Raw genomic sequence first — 23,071 nt, 5'->3', positions numbered from 1 at the left:
CTTTTGATGCTGTATTGAAATCCAAGGTCTTGTTTAGTTTCTGCTCTTACTCTTTATGTAGAATTTTTTCAGTCTGTTATTTCCTGCCACTATTTCTAAATGTGTCCTCATCCTTGCCCAATGTGGTATTTGCAATTCTTCACATTTTAATATCGTGGGTGCTAATGTCATCATTTCTTCCTTTTAAGAATCATTAATAAAGCGATGAAACAGGACTGGACACAATACAGATTTATTCAACATTTCCCTTTTATTCTGAATCAGCTTTGCCATTAATCATTAGTCTTTGTTTGTAGCTGTTCAGTTTTCTTCAGTTTTCAGTCCACATGACAGCTTATATCCAACCAAATATGAATTGATTTTCAGTTTAAGCTGTCCTGTGGCTGGAAGTGGTGATGTTGCTGATAGCATGGCAGTGCAGCAGAGCAGATTTTCTACTATAGCATGCTGTGGGAGCATGCATTTCACTAGGCAGGGCAAATGAGAGTTAAAGTTCTGTTTGAATTCCTGGGCAATTGTCCCTGGTAAAAATCTGTAGCTGATGTCTATCAGCAGTATTCCCTGCAGGTGTTGATGGTGAAAATGTTTTCTAAAATTTAAGCTTCTAATCCTTTGCTTACAAGCAGGGGTGAGAAGGATAATTGAAATTTCAGTTGCATGCTTGTTGAAATAGTATACAATACACATACAGTTTAAAATAAATGTGAAAATTAATTTCATTGCTGCTTTTTGACTTGGTATTTTGTTGCAATAACACAACTGAATTGCTAGGTAAGGTAATCAGAATTCAGGAATCATCTCTATATCATATCTTTTTATCTTATATCATTTGATTAAGCTATCATCTGTCCACATAGATTTATCTGCCTTTTCTGTATTTGGATGGGTGACATTCCATTGAATAACTGTTTGTGGATAATTATAAATGCAACATTTGTTATATGATTTGCCATAGCTAAGTATTGCTGATGTAGATGGATTCTTTTGAGTTCTGTATTATTACTTATGATACTCACTTAAATGTAATTGTCCTGTTATTTTGTGTTCTGGGAGATGGATTCTCTTAAAATTTCTGCCTTTGAAATTGCTGTGTTGTCTTCGAGTATGAAAGAGCTGTCAGCATATACAGAAAGATGTGCCTAATAAGAAAAGACCATGGGTGGTTTTTCGACAAAAGTGTTAAAATCTGTGAAGAAAACATAGAAATAAGCATATTGAATAGGACATTAATATGCTTTATATTTTAAAATTAAAATTATTAGCAATCCTCCCATTTTATGTCTTGCAGTTAAAGGCACGGTATTGTTAGGTATTTGACATCTTCGAAGACAAGCCTTTAATGCGTATCAAATTTACCTTCTGTAGGTCTTTGCTGCCATCTTCTGTTTCTTTAAATGATTGCCATTGTTATTATTTGGATTCTGAAAAAACTAGTGGGATATTACAGAGCAAAATTTCCTTTTCTGTATATTTTTTATTTCCTTGTTTTCAGCTAAAGCAAAGTGAAGCTAATGCAGATACAAAGGAGAAGCTTCCATTGCGTCTACGCATCTTTGAAAAATTTCCAAACAGGCCACAAATGGTGAAAATCTCAAAGCTTCCTTCAGATTTCACAGTTCCAAAAATAAGGTATTGAAATATTTCCTTTTCTAGTATGCTGTAAACTTTTCTGGGGCCATATAATACCCAAAATATTTAACTTTTTTTTTCTTGTCTGTTAGGCAGGTAGTTCAGAAAATAAGTGAAACAGAAGTAACATAGGCATTCAAAAGATGTGGCATTTTGGGTTTACCTCATTTCCCTCATTTTGGAAAAAAAAAAAATCCTAGCATTTCTTATACCTTGTTCATGAAAGCACCTAGATTGACCAGAACTGACACAAGTACAATATAATTGAAAAGTGTATTGTTTCTCCTCTTTCATTTGGCTTTTAGTTTCTTGACTCACATAGACAACTAGCAGTCTAATGGATTCTCATGTAGGTTTTTAAAGATACGGGTGAACTGGCAGCGAATCATTAGAGGGGGTAAAACAGACCATCCAATACCAGTTAGTCTGTGATGACCTTGTCCCTTATTTGTATTTGCATAGTTACCACTTTCCTGTGAAACTCACCTTAACTAAAGATCAGACGCTCAGTGATCTACTAGATCAGATCGTTCTTTACTGTGGGGGTGGTGAGGCACTGGGGCAGGTTGCCCAGAGCAGCTGTGATGACCCATGCCTGGAAGTGTTCAAGGCCAGGCTGGATGGAGCTCTGAACAACCTGGTCTAGTGGAAGGTATCCCTGCCCATGGCAGGCAGGGTGGAACAAGATGGTCTCTAAGGTCCCTTCCAACCCAAACCATCCTATGATTCTGTGATCATCAGTTACAGTAAAATTATTTTTGCTTGGTGTCATAAAAACCTGACAGAAATCCAAGGGCTTCTCTAGTATATACAGGCTGCAAAGTCTGCTGACACAGCACAAGCTGGCTGGTCAGGTCCTCTCCAGGTCTGTTTCAATATCCTCAACAAGCACATGCCAGAAGAGAGGATGATGTGAAAGATTCCTGCCATTCTTCTGAGTCTCCTGAGGTTACATTTCTTTTGATTAAATTCACAGGAAAGGTAAGGCAACTGGTTTGACCTGTTTGTAGTACCTTAGCTGAACAAAAGGAATAATACTGGTCAGAAAGGTCAGGAAAAACAACCTTCCAAACTTCAAGGAAACAATCCTAGATGTTTTACTTTTAGTATCAAAGTACCATTTGGTTATATCTGGAGGGCATTCTTCTCCTAGTCTTAGTCTTTTTTTTGGTATTTCTTTCTAGTTATGTTTTTCCCAGCATATTCTGTACTCGCTCATGATCCTATTAACTACTTCAGACTAGCACTAGCAAATCATACCTTTAAATCTGAAGCTATTGTACTATGTAGTAATACCTCTCCAGAGAAAAATTAGCTGTGACATAGTTTACACTAAAAAGAGACAACTCTACTGAACTTAAAATATGGCAAGATGAATGTATATTTGTTTTAAACAGAAATGTCTCTGTGTTTTAAACATGGCATATGTGAGGCACAGAATTGCTGAAGTGCCTTAATACTGACATTCAAAGCAGTTATATGAACAGATGTTGTTTGAAATCTTCAAGAGAATTTCATGCAGAGGGTATGTTTCCTTTGGATTATATCAGGATTTGATTTACATTGAAGTAACAACTTGCTGTTTAATGAGCTCAAAAGAGCTGAAAACTGCAAAAGGCACTTCAAATATTTAGCACCTTAATTGGTCAATAAATAAATAATAAAAGCAATAGAATTATTTTATTTGAATCTATGTGCAAAAGATCCAACTCTCAATTCAGTTATGGATTTTTTTAATAAATGCATTCAAGTGTTATCAGTTGTTCTGGCACTTCGTTCATTTATATATCTATAGCCCAGTACAACTTTTTCTCAGGAGTTTATCTATCTTTGCGCTAATGGATTGTGATATGTTATAAGAAAAAACAGATATTAACTCTTCTTGGGGTTTTATTTGTTCACAAGGGAAAGTTTTATGAAGCAGTTTATTGATCGCCAGCAACAAGATACCAGTTGCTTGCTGCGAAGACTTCCTTCAGCATCTTCTTCCTCATGTGACCACTCTAAAAGATCAGCAATTGAAGAAAACAAATATATTGATCAAAAGGTAAATCAAGAGTAGAGAGTTTGTTTTGCTTAGAGTATTGTGAGGAAAGGCATCAGATTATTCAGTTTGTCAGACTACATAAAAAGTGAATGAATAAAAGCTAGGATGATTGAACATAGGCTAAATGGTTATGTTTAATTTAGCCTAAAAAAGACATCATAGCACATCCTCTTCTGGTTTAATTTTCCCATCTCCTTTGAATTCAAAATTCAAGATTTGATACATTATTTGTTTAATGCATGCATCACCTGAAGCAATTTTTTTAAGTAGTTTTGCTGTTAATCACTGAGCAGCTAGTGGAAAATTAAAGTTTCTGAATATCACATTGGATTTTTGAGTGCCTTGATACTATTGCAATCTTGAAAACACACTTCACCAAAGGAAGTGTGAAGGAAGTCTGAAAGAAGGAATCGAACCTAAATGGATGTCATCTGCTTTAACAAGCAGAGCAGAGAAATTGAATAATTTATTAAGATCTCTGTGGAATCACTGAACATGAGTAAAAATTTTAAAATTATTCTAATTGTTTAGAGGATATTGACCTATGTGTAAGCCTGGGAATCACTAGAAAACAGACCTGAACAGATATGTTTGATACTCATTGTGCTAAAAGCTGCTAGTCTCCCATGGATGGTTGGATTTGAAAACTACTAACCCTGCTTGGAATGATGACCATGATGATGATGCAGCAGCATAAGTAAATGTATGTGACTTCTGACACCTTATAAAACTAAAGGGGCAGAAAAAAATGTTCATGTGCATCATAGAAGATAGTGGTTTCGCAGATTTCTAGTGGCATCTACATAGATATCAGTCCTTGATCACTTGTAATCTTGCATAATTTAGTGGCATTTTTATAGACAAAATTACTTTCAGTATTGTTATGTTTTAGTATTGTTTCAGTATTGTTCATTGTTAAATCCTCTTTGAATATTAATATCTGTGGGTTTTAAATACATTTTAAGTTACAGAATTGCAGACAAGAAAAAAAAAAAGTCTATGCGTTGCAGTTACATAGTACAACTGGCTTTCCTGTTGTGTGTTTGCAACCATAACCCAGGGCAGCATTCATGCACACAGAGTTGCAGAGCTGGGAATCAGAACTGGGAAAAGAGAGTTGGGAAAAAAATTACTCTTCTGATAATGAATAAAAATATACAATTTATAAACTAGTGTTAATTGCCATCCCTAGTTCTGTGCAAGAACCCATTCTTGTGGCTGATGTATTCTATGGCAGCAGTAAGCCAAAGCTGAGCAGCATGGCCTGAGAGGGAGGTCTGTGGCAAAATATGACATATCAGGCCAAGAAGGCTGTAGGAAGGAGTCAAGCCTAAATGGACATCATCTGCTTTAACAAGCACAGCATTAAAACTGGATAAGTTATTAAATGATGAGCCTAGGGGCTAGCAGAGCTATACCAAGTATCACTAATAATGGATCTCAAACACTATGCCAGGGTAATCAGAGTACATTTCTACCATGTAATGAAGAGATGAACAAAGACCTTAAAGTTCTCTCAGCCACACAGGTAAGTCCACGGTCCGCAATGCAGAGCTGTGCAGTGGCTCAGTAGATCTGTTTACATGAATATAATTTAGGTATATTAAATTCCATCTTAATTCCTTTTGTTTGCTGTTTACAAAAGTGAATTGTTACTGTGTTTGAAGACAGATGAATACATGGCACAGTTCATTCAATGAGATATTGCAATATGAAAACAGAATGCTGCATTCTTTTCAAATTTTCAATTCCCTTCAAAAGCAAATATACATTATTTGACTTTATTTTTTTAATTTAAATAAGCATTTGCAAATTGGTTTTGCGCTATTCAACCTGCTTTAAGCATATACTTTAGGATCCCCATGCCTCCAGGGTACAAACAATAAGTAACATTTCTCATAAATGTAGCTTAAAACAAGGTATTTACACATTCCTATTAAGAGGTGAAAGCATTAAGAAGGATTTGTGGAAGTAATTACTCTAGCTTTCTATAGTTACAGTTGCCAAGGCAACCTCACTTTTGTATGAACAAATCTTCTTTGAAGTATCCTTAAAACAAGCTTGGAATGACTGGTTGTGCTTAAGTATAAACCTTACATCCATACTTTACTTTTCTTTGTGAAAAAAGAAACATGACAAAACATTTTACTGATCTCAGTGCCTGGTAGGATGCCTTCTCACTGCTCCTGGTAGCAGTAGGATGGCTTCAGAAACTTTTCACATGCTTTTGCATTGTAGTTGATGGAAAAAAAAGTGGAATTAAAAGGTAGAATCAAAAGGTGAGATCCTGCTGGCAGATCTGACTCTGTCCTTCCTTTGTGGGAGCTGAACTGTGGCTAGTTCCTCCAGTTACTCCTGGACTTAAGTCAGTATCTCTGTGTTCCAGAGCTGCCGAAGTGATAGGAAGCCTTTAATCCGTACATTCCCCTATTTTTCCCTTATTTCCACTTCGGCAATATTCTTTTCTACTTTCTCGAAAAATCTGCCACTATAATTTTTTGTGTTCAGAATCAATCTGCCCCATAATGTGTGATGATCAATAAAGAAGATCTTATGTATGTTCTTTTATAGAATGGATTTAGTTAGTGCTTTCAGTGTTATAATTATTATAATTACCAAATTCCTTTAAAAGTTGTTTTAAGGTGTAAAGGGAGAGTAGATTTTCAGTGCATTCTTCCTTTTTTTTTTTTTTTTTTTTTTTTTTAAGGTATTCTACCTTCTCAAAAGATTTGGAAAAAATTATTTTTGGTGTATATCACTGTAACCATGACTACAATCCATTTGATATTATTTTCATCTATGCCAAATCAAAAGAATAGCTTTGGAAAACAGATTTCTCTGCTATACTCTTTTTTTCTAGTGAAATCTGTGAGTTTCATAGGTTTTTCTAATTCCAAATTTTTAATCAATTGTGAAAATAATAAACTTATCAAACACTGATATAAAAAATCGCTTTTGGATACCTAAATGCCCTTTACCTTTTATACATCTCCTAAGAGTTCTCTGTCAGTGTGTGGAGTCTGAGTGGGTATGTGGATACAGATTGTACCATGTTCATCCTTCTACATCCAATGCCAGCAACACCTGGGCTCTCCCACATGCAGATGCTTGATAGGCAGCTTAGCACTATGCTTTGTTTGAGTTGTCTATTATTATCTGTAACATTTTGTGTGTAAAACTGAGATTCTCTGGGGTTTTCTGAACTTAATACAGCTGGAAATGGAGGATCATTTTTTGATCTCCACTTGAGGTCCTGCAGAGCAAATTTACTTAAAACTCAGTGATCTCACCACAGACCTACTCCTCCTTCATGCTGATCTAGTCTGTCCTGATGTGGTCTGCAGCCCATGAGCTGAAGAACCCACAGTCAAATCAGAGAAACCAGGGCTGGTCAGATTGGTGAGCATTCCCCAGTTGTAGTAGAAAGCACTGTGAAGGTATTTTCTGATGAAAGAAGGAAGACTTCTTGGAAAAAGTACGAGATTAAAAGAGGGATTTAGGGTATTAAATGTACATTGTAGATTAGGAAAAAGGAGAGTTTAGGAACAGAGAGGGAAGTGTTCTTTTATACTTCTACATTTGCACGAAAATTATTCACAGTGTACTGAGAATTTCCTTATCTAACCAACATTTCAGTAAATTCTTGGATGGAAGAACTGGATGAAGTATGGAAACATAATTTTAGTGTGAGTGGGTGGATGAGAAGAAATGTAGTTGGCAGAAATTAAGGACATCTTAGTGGCTCAGTGGCCTTCACATAGCCTGAGGTATAGTTGCAGCAAGTTTCAGGGGGACAAAGAATTAAATTAACATGAGATTTACAACAAATCAGGTGTCCAGTGAAATACATCTGAGTTGGCTGTAGAGCATTGGCCTTGCCTTCTTAACTTCAAGACTGGAATCAGATAGGCACAGAAACCCTTCAAAGTGCTTTCCAAAGAGACATACAACTTTTAGCAAACCTTGCAGAAAATTATTGTGAGATGGACACTTTTGAACTGGTTACTTATCCTTGGCCTTACAACACAGCACATGGCTGTTAGAGTAAAGTTCAAAACTGACAGACTCGTGAGATGAACTTTGAAAATGCCTATGGCTCAATATGTAGAGATAATACAGATAACCCGTGTGCATGTTTACAACAGTGGCAAAGCAGGAGTGAATTACAAAAGAAAGCACAAGAGCATTTAATATATCCATGTATTTTATGGTTTAGACTTGGACCTCTCCCATTTAATTGAAGGAAGATAAGCAAGTCAGCTCCCCTATTTCTCCGTTTGTAAGATTAACTGGATAGTAGCAAACATATTTTCTCTTTTTCTCTCCTTTCAATCATCCTGTTTCTTTTCTGATTCCTTTCACATGTATGGGTTTTGTTTTTAGTTCTGCAAGCAGTGCAGTTAGTAGCCATTCCTTTGTCCAGTAGGAGCCAGATGAAGTATTAAGGTCTAGCTCCTGGGAAAGCTTGACCTCCCACACCACATGAGAGTCCCATTGATTTCCTGCTTACAGCAAAATGTACCTTTTTGATGGGAGGTTGTGGTCAGGAAGCAAGAGCCAATCTCAGAGGTAGCCAGAGTCATTTCCATGGAAGATTGTGAATATTAAGCAGCAGATGTCGTGCTGGAATCTGTGCTTAACGCATTTTGTTAATATCATAGATACTGCATTTGTGAGCTGCTGAGACATGCCGCCTAATCTTGATGGTTTTGTTTAATCTGGCTATATTCTGTGTTGGGTTTTTTCTGATCTGTGCTCAGCTTCTTTAACTATTCTGTTTCTTAAGGAAAAGAAAAAACAGTCTTCTGAGAGTATTCCAAAAGGACTTTTCCTTGCAGAAAGTATTTGTAAGTGTAAAAGCTGAAATAGCCTTTTAGCTTTTCTAAGGCATAGCTTTTAGTATGGAAGACAGGGTGTCCCAAGATACCTTTCAGAAAACCAACAGGCGCAAAGACATAGTCATACAATTTATTTGCATTTTTTTTCCTTAGAACTAAAGGGAGAATATTTATTCATAAATTCCAGTTTCCAGAATTTGTTTCTTACTGTAATAAACTTATGTCCCAAGTTAATCAACCTCTCTGAACTTTATTTTGGGCATTCAGTTGTGCAAAACACAATTTTGGCACAAAAGATACAGTGGTGGTGTGTTCCTGATTATTCTTTTCCGTAAGTAATTTGAAAGAATAATCTTATCACATTAATTTTGAATATAGCAGAAACGAATAAAGTGTAATTGCACATGTATTCCAAGTATAAAAGATTATTTTTAAATACTAATAAATACTACTTTTTTTTCTGAAGTAATTTTTGCAGAGTTTTGTGCATATCAACAAAAATAATTCAAACTTTTTCTTCATTTTCTTAGTTTGTCTGAATTGAACTCTGTCCTACCATTTCAGTTTCCATATACCACTCATTAATTAAACACAGCCAAGTGCTTCAAGTCTTACCTATTTATGTCATTCACAGGATAATGCCAAAATCAATCTTGTTATAACATTCAGAAGAGTCATTAAAACAATGTACCTGCTGGGATGATAATGGCTTATGGAGCCAGCATTTTTGTGCTCATTACCATTATGATTTTCAAAGAAGATAATTTTTGTACCATGTCTGTTCTCATCAGTTATTTCTAATGAAGTTAATATATGTAAATACAGTAAATTTCAGGTTTATTGAAAATCAGCTGACCTCTTTTTCTCTTTTGCATTTTAAAGAATTTTTTATATATATATAAAATGGATATGTAAAAATGTCCCTGTACCTAAATAACCAATTTATAGATTTCTTTATCATTAAGCATTTTACCAAATACACATTTGAGCTGGTAATGTTTTACTTCTCTGACCATGTTTGCCTTCAGAGTGGAGAAGACACTTCTGCAATAGTATCAAGACTGTTCTTGTTGTGGTCTGTCTCTGACTTCTGATGATTTTAAATTGCTTTGTCACTCTTGCCTATGCATAGTATGTTCAAAAGTCTGCCTGAAAAAGTGCCAGTTTTCTGACTTTCTGAGAGAAAGGAGGCCAGGGACTGGATACTTGGCCATTTTCAAAAAGAACCATAATTCAGGACTTCCTTCAGGCATTTGCTTTCTACTGCATCAGTTTTACACTAAAATATTTCAAGTGTTTGATGCAAAGGCTGTGAAGATGCATTAAAACACAAGGGGACAATCATACTTCTCTTTTTTCTTCAATCAAACAAAATGCAAGTTTTAGTGCAGTTGGGTCTCAACCAAGAGCACACATTAGTTTGGCATGAAGGAAAGAGGCAATGAGGGATTGAGTTACAGGAAAGTCCTTCTGTTGAGCCTTCTACATTCCCTGTTCCTTCTTCTACCAAGGAATCCAGATCTCCGTCTCCAGGCCCTTCAGTCTCCTCCACCCACTCACAGGACTCATTCACAAGAACTGATTAACAGTAGTAATGATTGCTTTTTTCCAGTGAAGGCAATTAACTGCCTGTGCTTGTACAACCAGAAGTAATAGTTTTCTTCTCCCACTTGAAACTCCCTGTCCATATCTTCCATTCCCAGTCCAGCCCCGTCTGACAGTCCCTTCTTCCCTAGAGCTTCAAGATCCCCAGCTCAAAGTGTGGAGGGTAAGCCTTCTCCCCCAGTGCTGTACACCCAGCTGAATGTATAAAAACCCCACATCAGCTTGGCCAGGAGTCCTCAGTTCCACCTGCTGTTGGCTGCCATAAGTAATCTACCCAGCCCTCTTTATCAGCTTCTCACAGGGTCTCCCTGGCCCCTGCACTGAGTAGATAGAAAACAAAAGGAAACAAACCTATCCAAGGCTGCACTTGCCAAAATGATCAGAGGGATGAATTGTCTCTCCTATGAGAACAAGCTGAAAGAGGGTTTTTCAGCCTGGAAAAATAAAGTTCTGGGGAAACCTTACAGCAGCCTTTCAGTAGTTAAAGGGGGCTTATAGTATGGGGATAGACTTTTTTTACAAGGGCCTGTAGCAATAGGATGAGGGGTAATGATTTTAAACTAAACAAGGGTGGAGTCAGGCTAGATATAAGGAAAAAATGTTTTTATGATGACAGTGGTAAAACACTGAAACAAGTTACCCAGAGACATGGTGAGTTCCCCATTCCTGAAAACATTCACTGTCAGATTGGATGGGGCTCTAAGTAACCTGATCTGGTTGGAGATGTTCCTGCACATTGCAGGGGGAGTGGACTAGATGGTCTTTCAAGGCCCCTTCCAACCAAACCAGTCTATATTTTTATGAAAAATCTACCCATTAAACCTATGAAAGTTTAAAACTCAGGTATGCTAAAGGGGGAAAAAAAACCCACCATGTTTTTGTAAGGCGTAAAAAGAGAGGGATTTTTCTCCCTCCCCAGAGCTGCTCCCCCGTGTGTCTGAGATGCACTATCCCCCCACTTTAGGTCTTTGGAGATCTTAGGAGTGCTAATATTAGCCTTGTCCATGATCTCAGACTTAATTGAAAAAGGTTCTTGGTTATGAAAAGACATGTAGATTTTCCAGACCAGTAGTCAGCTAATTAGAAGAACTACCTTCCTTAAAAGAGAGGCAGCAATCAAGAGCTACAAAATGAATCAAGGCTGTTTCAGGTCAATGACTCCCAAGAGTTAAGGAGATTATGCCCACTTCTCATTCTAGACATCTGATCCAAAGGGACAGCCTTTGAGTCCTTGTGGCACTTACCTAATGCTAGACCACTTTCTCTACTGTGTAGTGAGCCAATTTCTTACATAGGACAACCTCACAAAGGGCCAGATTTTCTAAGTCCAAATGAAAATACTTCTACTTTGAGAGAGGGAGATGGATTACTGATCTCTAGCACTCTCTCGTAATTGCAGCCTTTTTGCAGAGTTTTCGAAAGAGCTTAAGAAATTCCCCACTACCTATAGGATTTAGTCACTTAACCTGCTTAAGTGTTTGTGAACATTTTGTTAGGTATCTGCCAAAAACTTGCAGTCTGGCCTTCCATCGCTCTTCATATGACTTTTGTCACATTCATTTTGAAAGAGTCCAATCTCTTCAAACCAAAGAGGCATAGGCAGAATGTTGTTGAATTTGCATTTGAGAGGCTATACAGCAAACTCCTGTGGGCCAGGAATATCTTATGTTTTACGGAATTTTATGGAATCCTTTCAATTCTCTTCCCAAGTATTTCCTCGCTCTTTCTTAAAAATTATTCTGATATATTGCTTATTGTACTGACTCTTCATATTTTCCCTAGAAGCTGTACATGTTTGAATAACAATGTAAAACCTAACAATCTGTTCATTCTGCAAGTCTACATAAAACATCCATTGGCGTGCAACAAATTCTAAACTGTAACAGAAGCTTTGGATGTTTTTTTTTTCCCTTCCTTGGAATTTCTGGCATGGCACAGCATAGTACTCCCATATGGTCCTGCAATTGCCTATAAGAGCATAATTAACAGCACTAAGCTAAAATTCCTAATTTTAATATAACACTTAAGAAATTGCCTTAGAAAAATGGATTACATGCACTTCTTTTTTTTTCTACTGTCAAGCAAACATTTCAGATGTTTGTCTCACTTGTGTGTGTCTCACTTTCAGATCTTGTCTCACTTTGTGCTCCTGAACACCCACCAACACTTGTCTCTTCTGCCAGCTCTGAAGTAGTCTGATGCAAAAATAATACACTACATCACCACAGATTTTACCTGTTGATAGCATACAATTCTTTATCAAATTCAAGTTGAAAATTATTGCTTTATGTAGCATTTGTTGGAGTCTGGGCATGCAAACATGTTGCTAGAAAAATACATCAAACCTTAGTAAACCAAAATATACAGCATTTCTCAAAACTTAAAACCACTCAGCCATATCTTAGCTGGTGTAAATTGGCACAGATCCCCCTGAAGTCAGCAGTGCTGTGCCAGTACATCTAGTGTGTAGGGCTGGTCCACAGTCATTTCCTGACACTTCACAAAGGTATTTTCCTGTGTTGCTTTGCTTTTAATCTTATGCCAAGGATTTTCTTTTTCCAGGGTAGAAAGCCTGGATTTTTTAAATACACTATTAAATAAACATTGTTGAAAATGTCTGCAGTACCTTTTCAAAGCAGCGGGTGGCACTTGCAGAGCAGCAATGTTCTGCGGTTTAGCTTATTTTACAACAGTTGCTTTGTCCTTGTTGGCAAATGGGATTTCATGGGCTGTGGCATTTAGACCAAGTTCACTCTGACTGAACTGAATTATTTTGTCTGCCTGAAGTCTTTCCTGCCAACAGCAGCAGAGAAGAGTGTCAACACTTGTGGAAGAGAAGCACTACCTGCAGATTTCCTAATTCTGTGGTCATATCTGTGTAAATAAACTCAAAGAAACGTGGGAACCAAGACACAAGCTTTATTCATGGTTTAGTAGCAGCAGGTATTTTCCATCCAAAACCTTTTCATTCAGGAAATACTATTGGGAATTTGCTGACCTGCCACAGCAGTTTAAAGTAATGTGCAAGAATTCTTTAAGGTGTGTTGCTGAAAACATATTTTAATCAGATGCTATTAGGTGATTTCGGACATTGTCATATGCTAAAAAATAATGTTCTGTAGCAGAAAGCTGTATGGCACTGTGATTTCTGCATTGAGTGTACTTATAGGTGGCTTAGAGAAGTAAATAAATTAATAAATAAATGCTAATAAAGATGCACTGAGGGTGTTCTCACAGTACAGTGCAATCTGTAATAAAAAAACCCAGCAGGCTAAACAGATATACCCTAAAATAACCCCAGTAGAGTGTACTGTACTTACTTAATTTCACATTGTCTGATTGAGTAATGTCTTTTGTATGTTAACACTGCTTATAATTTCCTCTGCAACATTCAAGAACTCGGCAGGTATCACAAGTTTTAATTGCCAGTGTCATTCTACACCAGCATGAGGCATCCAGACATTATTAAACAAAACACTGATCATCAGCCCCATTTTCTGTTTGTACACTCCCACTGCGTTTGCCTGGTGTGCTATGCAAATTTGGAAAATTAAATGGGAAGTAGTTTAGTTCATTTATCTAATACAGAAATAAGGATTCTAAAAATTCTATTCTAAAAATCTATAATAATGTTTGATTTTCTTCAGCATGCATATTGACATATGTGTGTTGTTACTTGACTGACTACTGACTCCTCTAAATATGAGAAATGGATCAATTGTGCTTATCTAAAAATATTTTCCTGTATTGCTTCTTCTGAAAGAACTCATGATAAATTCACCAGTGTTCTGCTGAAGGAAGGACTCCTGATTCCTAAAGAGAAAGGAGGACCATTATGTTCAAAAGTCATAATCCTTGGAAGTGCCTAGGTTGTTTTGTGAATTCCGTTTTGGACCACTGAGATCCCTAGGCACCGAACTCTAGGATCTCATATATGCCTATGTATTCCTGGATTAAAGAATGGTTACCTGGCTGCAACCTAAATTCCATCACAGTCCAGACACAGACAGGATTGTAAAAAAACCTTCCAAACTTCACCTAAGCTGCAGTTTCATTGGGTATGCTTAGACCAAGGTCAGTGCCCAAGAATGTCCTGTCTCGGCTGCAATTTTCACAGCTAGTCCTGAAAATAAGTGAAGGAAAAGTAAATGCACTCTGCATAAATAATGTGATGCAACACCCTGTTCTGATCCCTTTCTCCATTACTATGACTTCTTAGGCATGGAGGGGAACCATTTGAGGAGCAACTGAGGTCACTTGATCTTGATCTCTTCTACCTGAAAAAGGAGTGAGAGGAAACCTCATCAAAGTCTACAACTTCCTCATGACGAGGAGGGGAGGGGCAGGCACTGATCTCTTCTCTGTGGTGACCAGTGACAGGACCCAAGGGAATGGTCTGAAGTTGTGTCAGGGGAGGTTTGGATTGAATATTAGGAAATGGTTCTTCACCCAGGGGGTGGTTGAGCAGTGAACAGGCTCCCCGGGGAAGTGGTCACAGCACCAGCCTAACAGAGTTCAAGAAGCATTTGGGCAATACTCTGAGGCACCTGGTGTGACTCTTGGGGTGTCCTGTGCAGGGCCAGGAGTTGGACTTCATGATCCTTCCGGGTCCATTCCAACTCAGCATATCCTGTGATTCTATAGTCCTTATTTATTTGTTCAAGCATCGCTAAATAAAATTCATGAACAGCTTTGAAAATGCGAACAGAACGCAGTCTTTTCTCTCCCATCTTAGTGGCTCCAGACGTGCGCTCCTTCTACAGCTTCCCTTCATCTCTCTGGCTGATGCACCTCTGGCTCTGTGACAGCCAAATACCACAGTACAGCACTGTTCTTGCACAGCCCCAGCAGACAACTACAGCATTCGTTGAAGGCATCAAGCACAGGGGATCAAACCATTTCCAGCTGGGGCGGCAAAGGGATTTAGCAGTGTTTTTATGCAAAACATACACCACTGTCTCCTTTGTTAGTCTTGCTGCCTAGAGCGAGGCTTCAGCAGTCCCTGGTAGTGTGTAAGTAGCCCTTGTCCTAGATCTGCCAGCACCTTTTCTTTAGATATTCTTCTTCTTGCTGGCACTAGGTAGTTTAACATTTGGCTTGTAGCAGCACTAAGTGACTGCTCAACATCCTTGTGGAGTCTTTGGAAATTCACAGACTCCTCATTCCTGCTTTCCCAGGGCATGCTTCCTTGTTGATGACCTGGGTGAATTTCCTTGCTTGAGCCACAACCTTTAATGCCAAGGTGTTTTGTCACCTAATTTAAACACTGAAAAGAAGTGGTCTATGACAGATAAGGAGCTGTAGAAAATTTCAGGAAAATTTGCATGACTCAGCTTTTTTTACTGAGATCAGATGAGCAAGAACTAGAAATTTGGTAGAAAATTAATGTTTCCTATGTTTGAAATCTTTTCAATTTCTAAGATGCTAACAAGAATTGTTGTTAGAAATAAATGGACATAACACATTACTAGGCAGCACACTTTTTTTCTCTCTGATGTTTCATGTAGTTGCAGTTATTCTAAAGCATTTCTTTTTAAAAGGAAAAAAGAACTGAAACAAAACTTAGGAGTTTCCACCCTCATTATTCCCATAACCCTGAGCCCTAAAAAAATTATTAGCTGACATCTTGTAAAATAGGTGCTCCTGTGGTTTAGAAGCTTCTTTCTGCAATTCTGCTAAGGGAGAAAAGGTTACACAGGATTCCACTGACATTAATTTCATTGACATTAGAAAAAGAAAATATGTGAAAGAGTTGCCATTGCTTTCAGCATCATCAGTTATATCTAAATCCATAATAAAGTACAATGCTGATAAATTCACTAAACCTGTGTCAAGATACTGCAAATGAGTTAAAACCTACACAAATATGTTTCAATGTATGACATATTTATACCTACAGTATATTTTTTATAATGGTATGTTACTTCCCTGTCTGACCATTCAGGAGCCCCTCTAGTAGTCACTCTTCCATCACCTGAGCTGACCCCAAGGCCCCTTCACAGCTACACACCCCACATTTACACAGTCACACCAGGTTCCCTCATCAGGTCCACCCCAGGTTTCCCACAGCAGAGTCTCAGAAATTCAGATCCTTAAAATAATTTAATCTTGCTACAATAACTGAATAACAAAAGAGCAGCTCGAGCTTGGTGCCTCCACGGAGAGAGCCCAAGCAAAAGCACCCCGGACGTTTATACACTCACAGTGTAAGCAAGCTAAAGTCTGGAGTCATCAGCTCCTGCCATGTCTTTGAGTGCCACAGGTCCCTGTGTCCTTTGTTAGCCAAAGGGTCATCAGTTCACAGCCTCTTGCCTTGGGCTCGGGCTCCTGCACCTGCACCCCCAGAGCTCAACCTGCAGCTCACACTGCAGCTGCACAACCAGCTACCTGCACTGGATGTATTCCTCAACAGATATATCTCATACTATGATTTTCAGTTTATTTTTATGTTAAACATATACAGCCAATGGAAGTTTTTCTTGTTTATATTCAAATATTCTACAAGTTTATTACTCTTTCTGTAACCTTAACTGAAATTCCAGTACCTTATTTTCCAAACTACATTCTGAAGTGTTGCATACCTCATTTCTGTTTCCAAGTTGCAGGTTGTTAAGGAACCCCCAGATTCTCAAAACAGGGGTGTTTTCCATGTTATTACTTCTACAGGCTGTACAGAGATGGTCTAGGACATGAGAAAGGTTAAAGGGGCCACACTTGAAAGGGCAAGGGGTAGGAAAGGGATTGTAGCTTGCTGTTACAGTTGTGGTTTAAAAAGCAGTATCCATTTTATTCAGTACAGCCAGTATAATTAACAAGTTTTTAAGGTATTTTCTAGGCTTCTGTTTCTCTACAAAGTAAGATCTTACTGTGACCCAGAGTCAATATGAGTCTTGAGAGAAGTTCTAGCAAAATTATTTGTCAAATTACTCTGGATTTGAGCTAGTGTTTTAGAAAATTTAAAGAACATTTAAAGAAATGTGCTTAAAGATTCCATTTCAGATTGATCAAAACCAGGACACAGATTGCTAAGAGTTTTCCAAATCTCTCTCAACCATTTTCTTCAAGATAACAATCTCCAAACAGACAGATTTAAGTCTTACAGTGTGCCAGAGGCTTTCTGTTCATCACAGGTGCAATTCCTGAGCTAAATTCTTCAGCTATGGTTTGCTCCTTGATTTGCTATGTTTGTTAATCACTTGCTTGTTTTTTCATGTATCTCAGTCCTTTCCTTTTACATTCAGGAAGTCCTGTTCACAAGAAGATTCCTGAAACACTGTTCATGACCAGAGTCAAGCATAAGCATATTTTGCTCACCATATTTTTTCTCTGCATCTGTGGGAAAAAAAGACATTGAAATGATACATCTAAGCTTTGTTAGCTGGCTCTTTTGTACAATCAAGGCATCTCCAGAGTGTGATCCAGCCTAGTCAAAATCCAAAGTGGAGAAGGAGTAGCAAAATGGTGTGATTTGGCCAATTGGAGAAGGAAAGAAAGGTGTAGTAAATTAAATTTGTGCTAGCCAACAAAACTATCTGCTTCTTTCTACACAGAACTACCTAAGGATTAGGATTGGAAGGCCAAAAGATGTACATAAGCATTTTGGTTTTTTTCCCACCATCATTTTCATGCATTCAGCATCATAAGATGTAATTGGTCTGTCCGATACACATGCTATATTTTAAGACAATTAAAAAGTATGCTGTCTTTTTCTTAATTTTATAGCTCCGTAAATCTGTTTTCAGCATCAGAGCAAGAAACCTTCTGGAAAAAGAGACAGCAATCAATAAAATTCTAAGGTAAGAGTCAGATGTGATTTGATATTTTTTCGAGTGCCGTCTGATTTCTCACAGCCTTGTTTGTCACGAATGTTACTGGATGTGTAATATTCATAATAATGTATCCCTTTGTAGGACATCTGTTGCCTTCATCATTAAAGATATATTGCTCTTTGGCTATTTTATATGCTTGAACAGCAAAAAGAGAGGGATTGTAATTCTTCAGTATGTATTTGAATTGTGTCATGCAGAAAGATCATGTTTCAGCTCTTTTCACTTCTTCTTTCTAAATTAACCAAAACATGTCTCTTCATAAGGGGTGTTATTTTACCTAAAGAATTCCAGCCTGGTTCTTGCAAATGTCTGCACATAAACATTTGCAGGGATTGTGCACTAGAAAACATAGACTACAGCTAATCATATTCCATGTACGAAATGGACAGTGAAGATTTCCGAACTATGACTTCTGTAGAAGGATTTCCTGAATGTTTTAATAATGATCCATCCTTTTACATCAAGTAAGTACTCAGCACTGTAAGTGAATAATGCAAGCCTCAGTCTCCAAGACTCATTTCTGAAGTTATCACGTAGGTAACTCGGTGCTGCAGTTTTTCATGCCACTGTTGGTTTTACATTAGAATGACTGTTCTCAATATAAGGTGCATTATTAATGCAAACAATGTATAGGTCACTTTTTTTAATATTTATATTAACATTTTATCAGTGAGAGGTCCCAGGCAAATACACAGTATCAACAGGAATAACTGATCTGAAATGTACAGATTAAGTAAGGCAATGTTTTATGAGGAGCAGTGAACTAGGGGTTCAGTGTGAGTTCTGAATTTTCAAGTTTCTTGAATACCATTTGAGAAGTTTTACAGCTCTGGTTCTTCTTAATGCTCTATAAGAATGCAGCACAGGGAGAACTTTAGAAATTAATGTGAAACTTTTTCTGTCTTTAAACCCATGTAATGACAACATAAAAAATCACTGATTCAAATGAATACTCATTGTAAAAATATCAGTGATAAATGTAAATGCAATACCATAAGTATTCAATCTTAACAAAATTTAGTGCACTATTTGTAAGCATTTCTTTCAGTTGTGTGCCTTGATTTTACAGGAATTACTGTTACAGATAGATTAAGCAAAATACTTTTAAAAATGCAGGTTTAGATATGGGCATCCTCACAGCATTTCAGTAAAACATTTGTAATGAAATTCTGTGTTATATGAGAACTGTGAAATGTTATTGATGCCTCCAGGGTTACACAAGTGTCAGGTTTTTTGGTGTGTTTCATACACTGAACTGCAGAGAAAAAAACGTAGACAAAGGAAAAAACCCTACTTTTACATATTTAAATTTTTTTTTTAAAAACCCTGATATTGTAAGAGTTCCATTCTTTCTTAGATAGGAGAAAAAAATTAAATCCTGGAAGCTGAAATTCAGAATTCTCCCATCTGCACAGAACTTTCACCTTTTCAGGAGCAGTCTGAAACAGTGGGAGGATAATCCAAGCAAACCATTGAACTTCACTAAGTTCTCAGAGTTACAAGGACAGAACCAGAAATCAATCCTGCCAGTTTCAATCCTGCTGGATTCCACTTGGTCCTTCAGATCATGGCTTCTGCCAAAGTCTCGTGTGTAAAAGGACTTCTCATCAATTCACCTGAGTTCCTCTGAAAAAAAATTTCAGAGGCAGAAGAATAAAGTTTTCATTTACTAATCTAGTATTTTATTTTTAATTATCTATTTACTCTGTTAATTTAATCTACATTTACTGAATTTTCTAATCTATTTCCCGGATCATCAGCAATGAACTTTGAGAAACAGAAAAGGAGAGAACTTCTGTCAAGTAAGAAAAACATGGATCGCATGTCCTCTAATGCTTTCTTGAGCTGCTTGTAAGTCATTTACGAAGAGTCTTACTGTCCTCCTGAGAAAAAGAATAAATACTGTTTATTGTTCCTTGTAATTGCCTCAAAATTGTTACATAAGCTCTGATCTATGACACTTGCAATGCATCTGTTCCAGCATAAGAAAACTGTGTTCACGGCATATCTGGTGGGCAAACTGATAGAGAGCATTGCCAGTGATGTGCTTGACTGGTCCTGAGCACTACCAGTGTTCCCACTGTTGATTATGGGGAGTTTTACAAACAGGAAAATTCAAACTCTCAACATGAGAGATTTTTGTTCTTATTTTTGCTTTAGTTGTAAGTGCTGTAAACTCCTTCATAAAATTAGGTGACTTTCAGCTACTCAGAGTATCTGACAAAAGAAGAAACAGCATTTATGCCAAAAACAATAAGAGATAACTCAGAATGTCACTTCTGAAAAGATAGCTTCTAGCATCATTTTAATTTTTCATCTACCTGAATTAAGAAGCATTTATCTAAGGCAATACCTCTATGTAAGTAAAGCTGCCCGTGGGCAACTTCAACTTGATAAAATTGCTATGATGAAAGGGTATTTTAAGTCTGTTCTAACCTAAGTCCACCTCTGACCTTTCCCCCCCACACTTTTTAAACCTTGCCAAATTATTTTTTAATCAAATTGTGAATGTTTCAATATAACCAACTGTATAGAAGGACTGTGCATTACACATAGGTACCTTCATGTCTCTCTTGTGTATCCTTCTCTATCCAAACCTCATTTTTCCCTTTTATATGCTGAACTGCAGCTTGACATCTTCTTCCCCAAGAGGAGGAAGAAGGACATCAATAGCCCTTGACCACCAAGAGAGACAGATCATGCACTCCTGGGTGTCTCACCTGCTCATCTGGTGTTACATTCTGCAGGAAAACTGATCTCTTGGGTCTCTTTGTTTCCTGCAGCTTTCTGGGTCTCTTTGTTTTCCTGCAGCTTTCTTGCCACACCCCCAGGGAAGTATCTCATTTCTAACCATCCTTGTTTAGAAACCAACCTTCACCTTGCCTCCTTTAGGTCTTTGTGCAATTAGGCATGGGAACCAAGTCAAGCATGTAGCAACTACTGTCCTGGTACTTTGACTCTGATCAGTTCTTTGCATCTGACACTGCCAGTGTCAGAGCAAGAAGGCCTTAACTCTTCACATAAATCCAATCTGAGGTGAGGTCTTCAACCATGAAAAATGAAATAAAGTAGAAGTGAGTTAGAGACAGTTAGAACAACTTTTTCAAAACAAGATCCCATTTAATAGTGCCTCTGAATTGCAAACGGCTCCATTCCTTTCTGAAAATTACAATGCATTTCCCTCAGCAGCAATAACCACTTCTAGCAAATTTACTTTCTCCTATATATCTTCAGTGCTTCACACTTTTCTCTCACTCTGCATTGCTGTGAGCACTGCTTCTCTTAAAAGCAAGTTTTGTGCCTGTGGTTCTTCTGACCCTCATTCCTTGCTCGATCGTTATCTACAAATGGGGTCTAGTCCTTTATTAGTCCCACTGGCTTTCTGAAGTAGAGAGAGTAGAGCAGGTCCAGTCAAAATGTTGAGTATAAATCACTTCATTCTCTCCAGTGCTGAGGATAAGTTGTAAACAGCACAGAATGGTGGGGAAAATGAGCAAATTAAAAGTAGTCTCACATAGTCCAAAATATAATCAAAGTGTCAATAGTGCAAAACCTCATTCTGGTCTCCATTAAACTGTGCTTCACAGAATCAGAGAATGGTAGAGATTGGAAGGGACCTCTGGAGGTCATCTGGTCCAATCTTCCTGCTCAAGCAGGACCACCCAGAACAAGTGGCTCAGCACCACATCCAGACACTTTTTGAATATCTCTACAATGCATATATATAAAACATATTTTGTGACAGGTTGGGAAACTGTTTTTTTTTTTTTTTTTTCAATGGGCAGCTTTTTATTTGCTGTTCATTACAGCTGATGCTATAATCAAACTGTAAACTGATGCTAGAGGTGTGCAATAGGATTTTCACTGTTCTAGACAAGATTTGTCTGATGTGTTTCCTGGGCCTGAGGGAGTAGCATAACTCATGCTTAAGTGGAATGTTCAGTTTCATAAACAACTAACTGAATGCAATGCATTTATCTTTTGTTTGAAACTAAGACTGCCATGGGGGAGGGCGGGGAGGGAGGAAGGGAGAGAGGGAAGAAAGAATTGCTTGAATTAAGTATCCTATTCTAGTTTGTTAATATGTTAGAAGATAATTCAGACTTTGTTCGTACAAGTATTTCTGCAAAATACAGTGATTTCTAGGAAAGCTATAAATTTATCTCTAAATAAAAGTCTCTCTGAACACTAGTACAGAGAATGAGCAAAGATATTTTCCAACCTAAATGATTCTCTGATTCTATGATCCTAGAAGATATACCTTTGGTACCCTCTATTAGAAATTTGCCTGTGTTAAATAACTGACTTGTATTAGTTAGTTCTGAATCACTTGCAACAAATTTATTGGCATATATTTTATGTTTTCTCTCTTAAGAGTATGAGTTCTTTCTTTGTAACTTTGAGGGTTTGACCCCATGCATTTCTCAGAACAAATGTTTCAGGTAAGTTCCATTGATGATTGTTGTCATCCAGTGAAAAATCCAGACTTAGTCACCACCTTCCTAAATCTCTACGAATGTATGCCATGACTGAATTTCACCTGCCTGATGCAAAGACAAACAAAAAGAAATGCTGCAATGCACATGTCCATTGGTAAGAAGTTACTCTGTTTTATGGGGTTTGTGCCAAATGAACACCATGTTATGGATCACTGCAAAGCACAATTGTGGAGTTATTGGGCTATGGAGTCTCCAAAACTGCAGGTATGGAATTGATCCCATTTTGAGAGAGGTGGTAGACTGGATGCCCACTTGAGGTTTCTTCTTCTGCATTGCTTTTATTGATTCTTCTACAGTCCAATAAAAATTGTTATTATACTCCTGTGAGAGGAGAAGCTTAAACAGCAAGGCAAGAATGACAATCAAGAATAAAAATTGCTAAAGGAAAGTAAGTCTCCTGCCATAGCTCAACTGCCTGAGCAGTCACTAAAGAAAATAAGTGACTGGGTTTTTTGCTTTAGAGACATATGGAAGGAAACAAGAAAAAACATGGAAAAGAAAAAAACTGACTTAGCCAAGTTGCATTAATAATCCATTTTATTTCACCAGGCAGATTCAGATTTCTTTAAAAAATAGTATCTTTTTCCCCCAAAGAACAGTAGTGTGGCTGTGGTGAAAATGTGC

General features: G+C 37.5%; 1 protein-coding gene across 1 annotated transcript in view; it reads left to right on the top strand.

Moving 5' to 3' along the window:
* Positions 1 to 1,492: 1,492 nt before the first annotated feature.
* The window catches only part of LOC121673376 (sodium leak channel non-selective protein-like), a gene marked incomplete at both ends in the record, with an annotated part of 49,191 nt that continues 27,612 nt past the window's right edge, over positions 1,493 to 23,071 (top strand). The window contains 4 exons of the mRNA XM_042046637.1: positions 1,493 to 1,629; positions 3,535 to 3,676; positions 5,133 to 5,204; positions 17,842 to 17,915. Of these exons, the coding sequence (XP_041902571.1) occupies positions 1,493 to 1,629; positions 3,535 to 3,676; positions 5,133 to 5,204; positions 17,842 to 17,915 (425 nt within the window). The remainder of the gene's footprint in view (positions 1,630 to 3,534; positions 3,677 to 5,132; positions 5,205 to 17,841; positions 17,916 to 23,071) is intronic.

Source organism: Corvus kubaryi, unplaced genomic scaffold (assembly GCF_017639235.1).
Source record: "Corvus kubaryi isolate FWS band 111438036 unplaced genomic scaffold, C.kubaryi_AGA036_p1.0 65371, whole genome shotgun sequence".
NCBI lineage: Eukaryota > Metazoa > Chordata > Aves > Passeriformes > Corvidae > Corvus > Corvus kubaryi.
The sequence above is the reverse complement of the archived record's forward strand: the minus strand, read 5'-3'. Positions and strand labels throughout refer to the sequence as shown.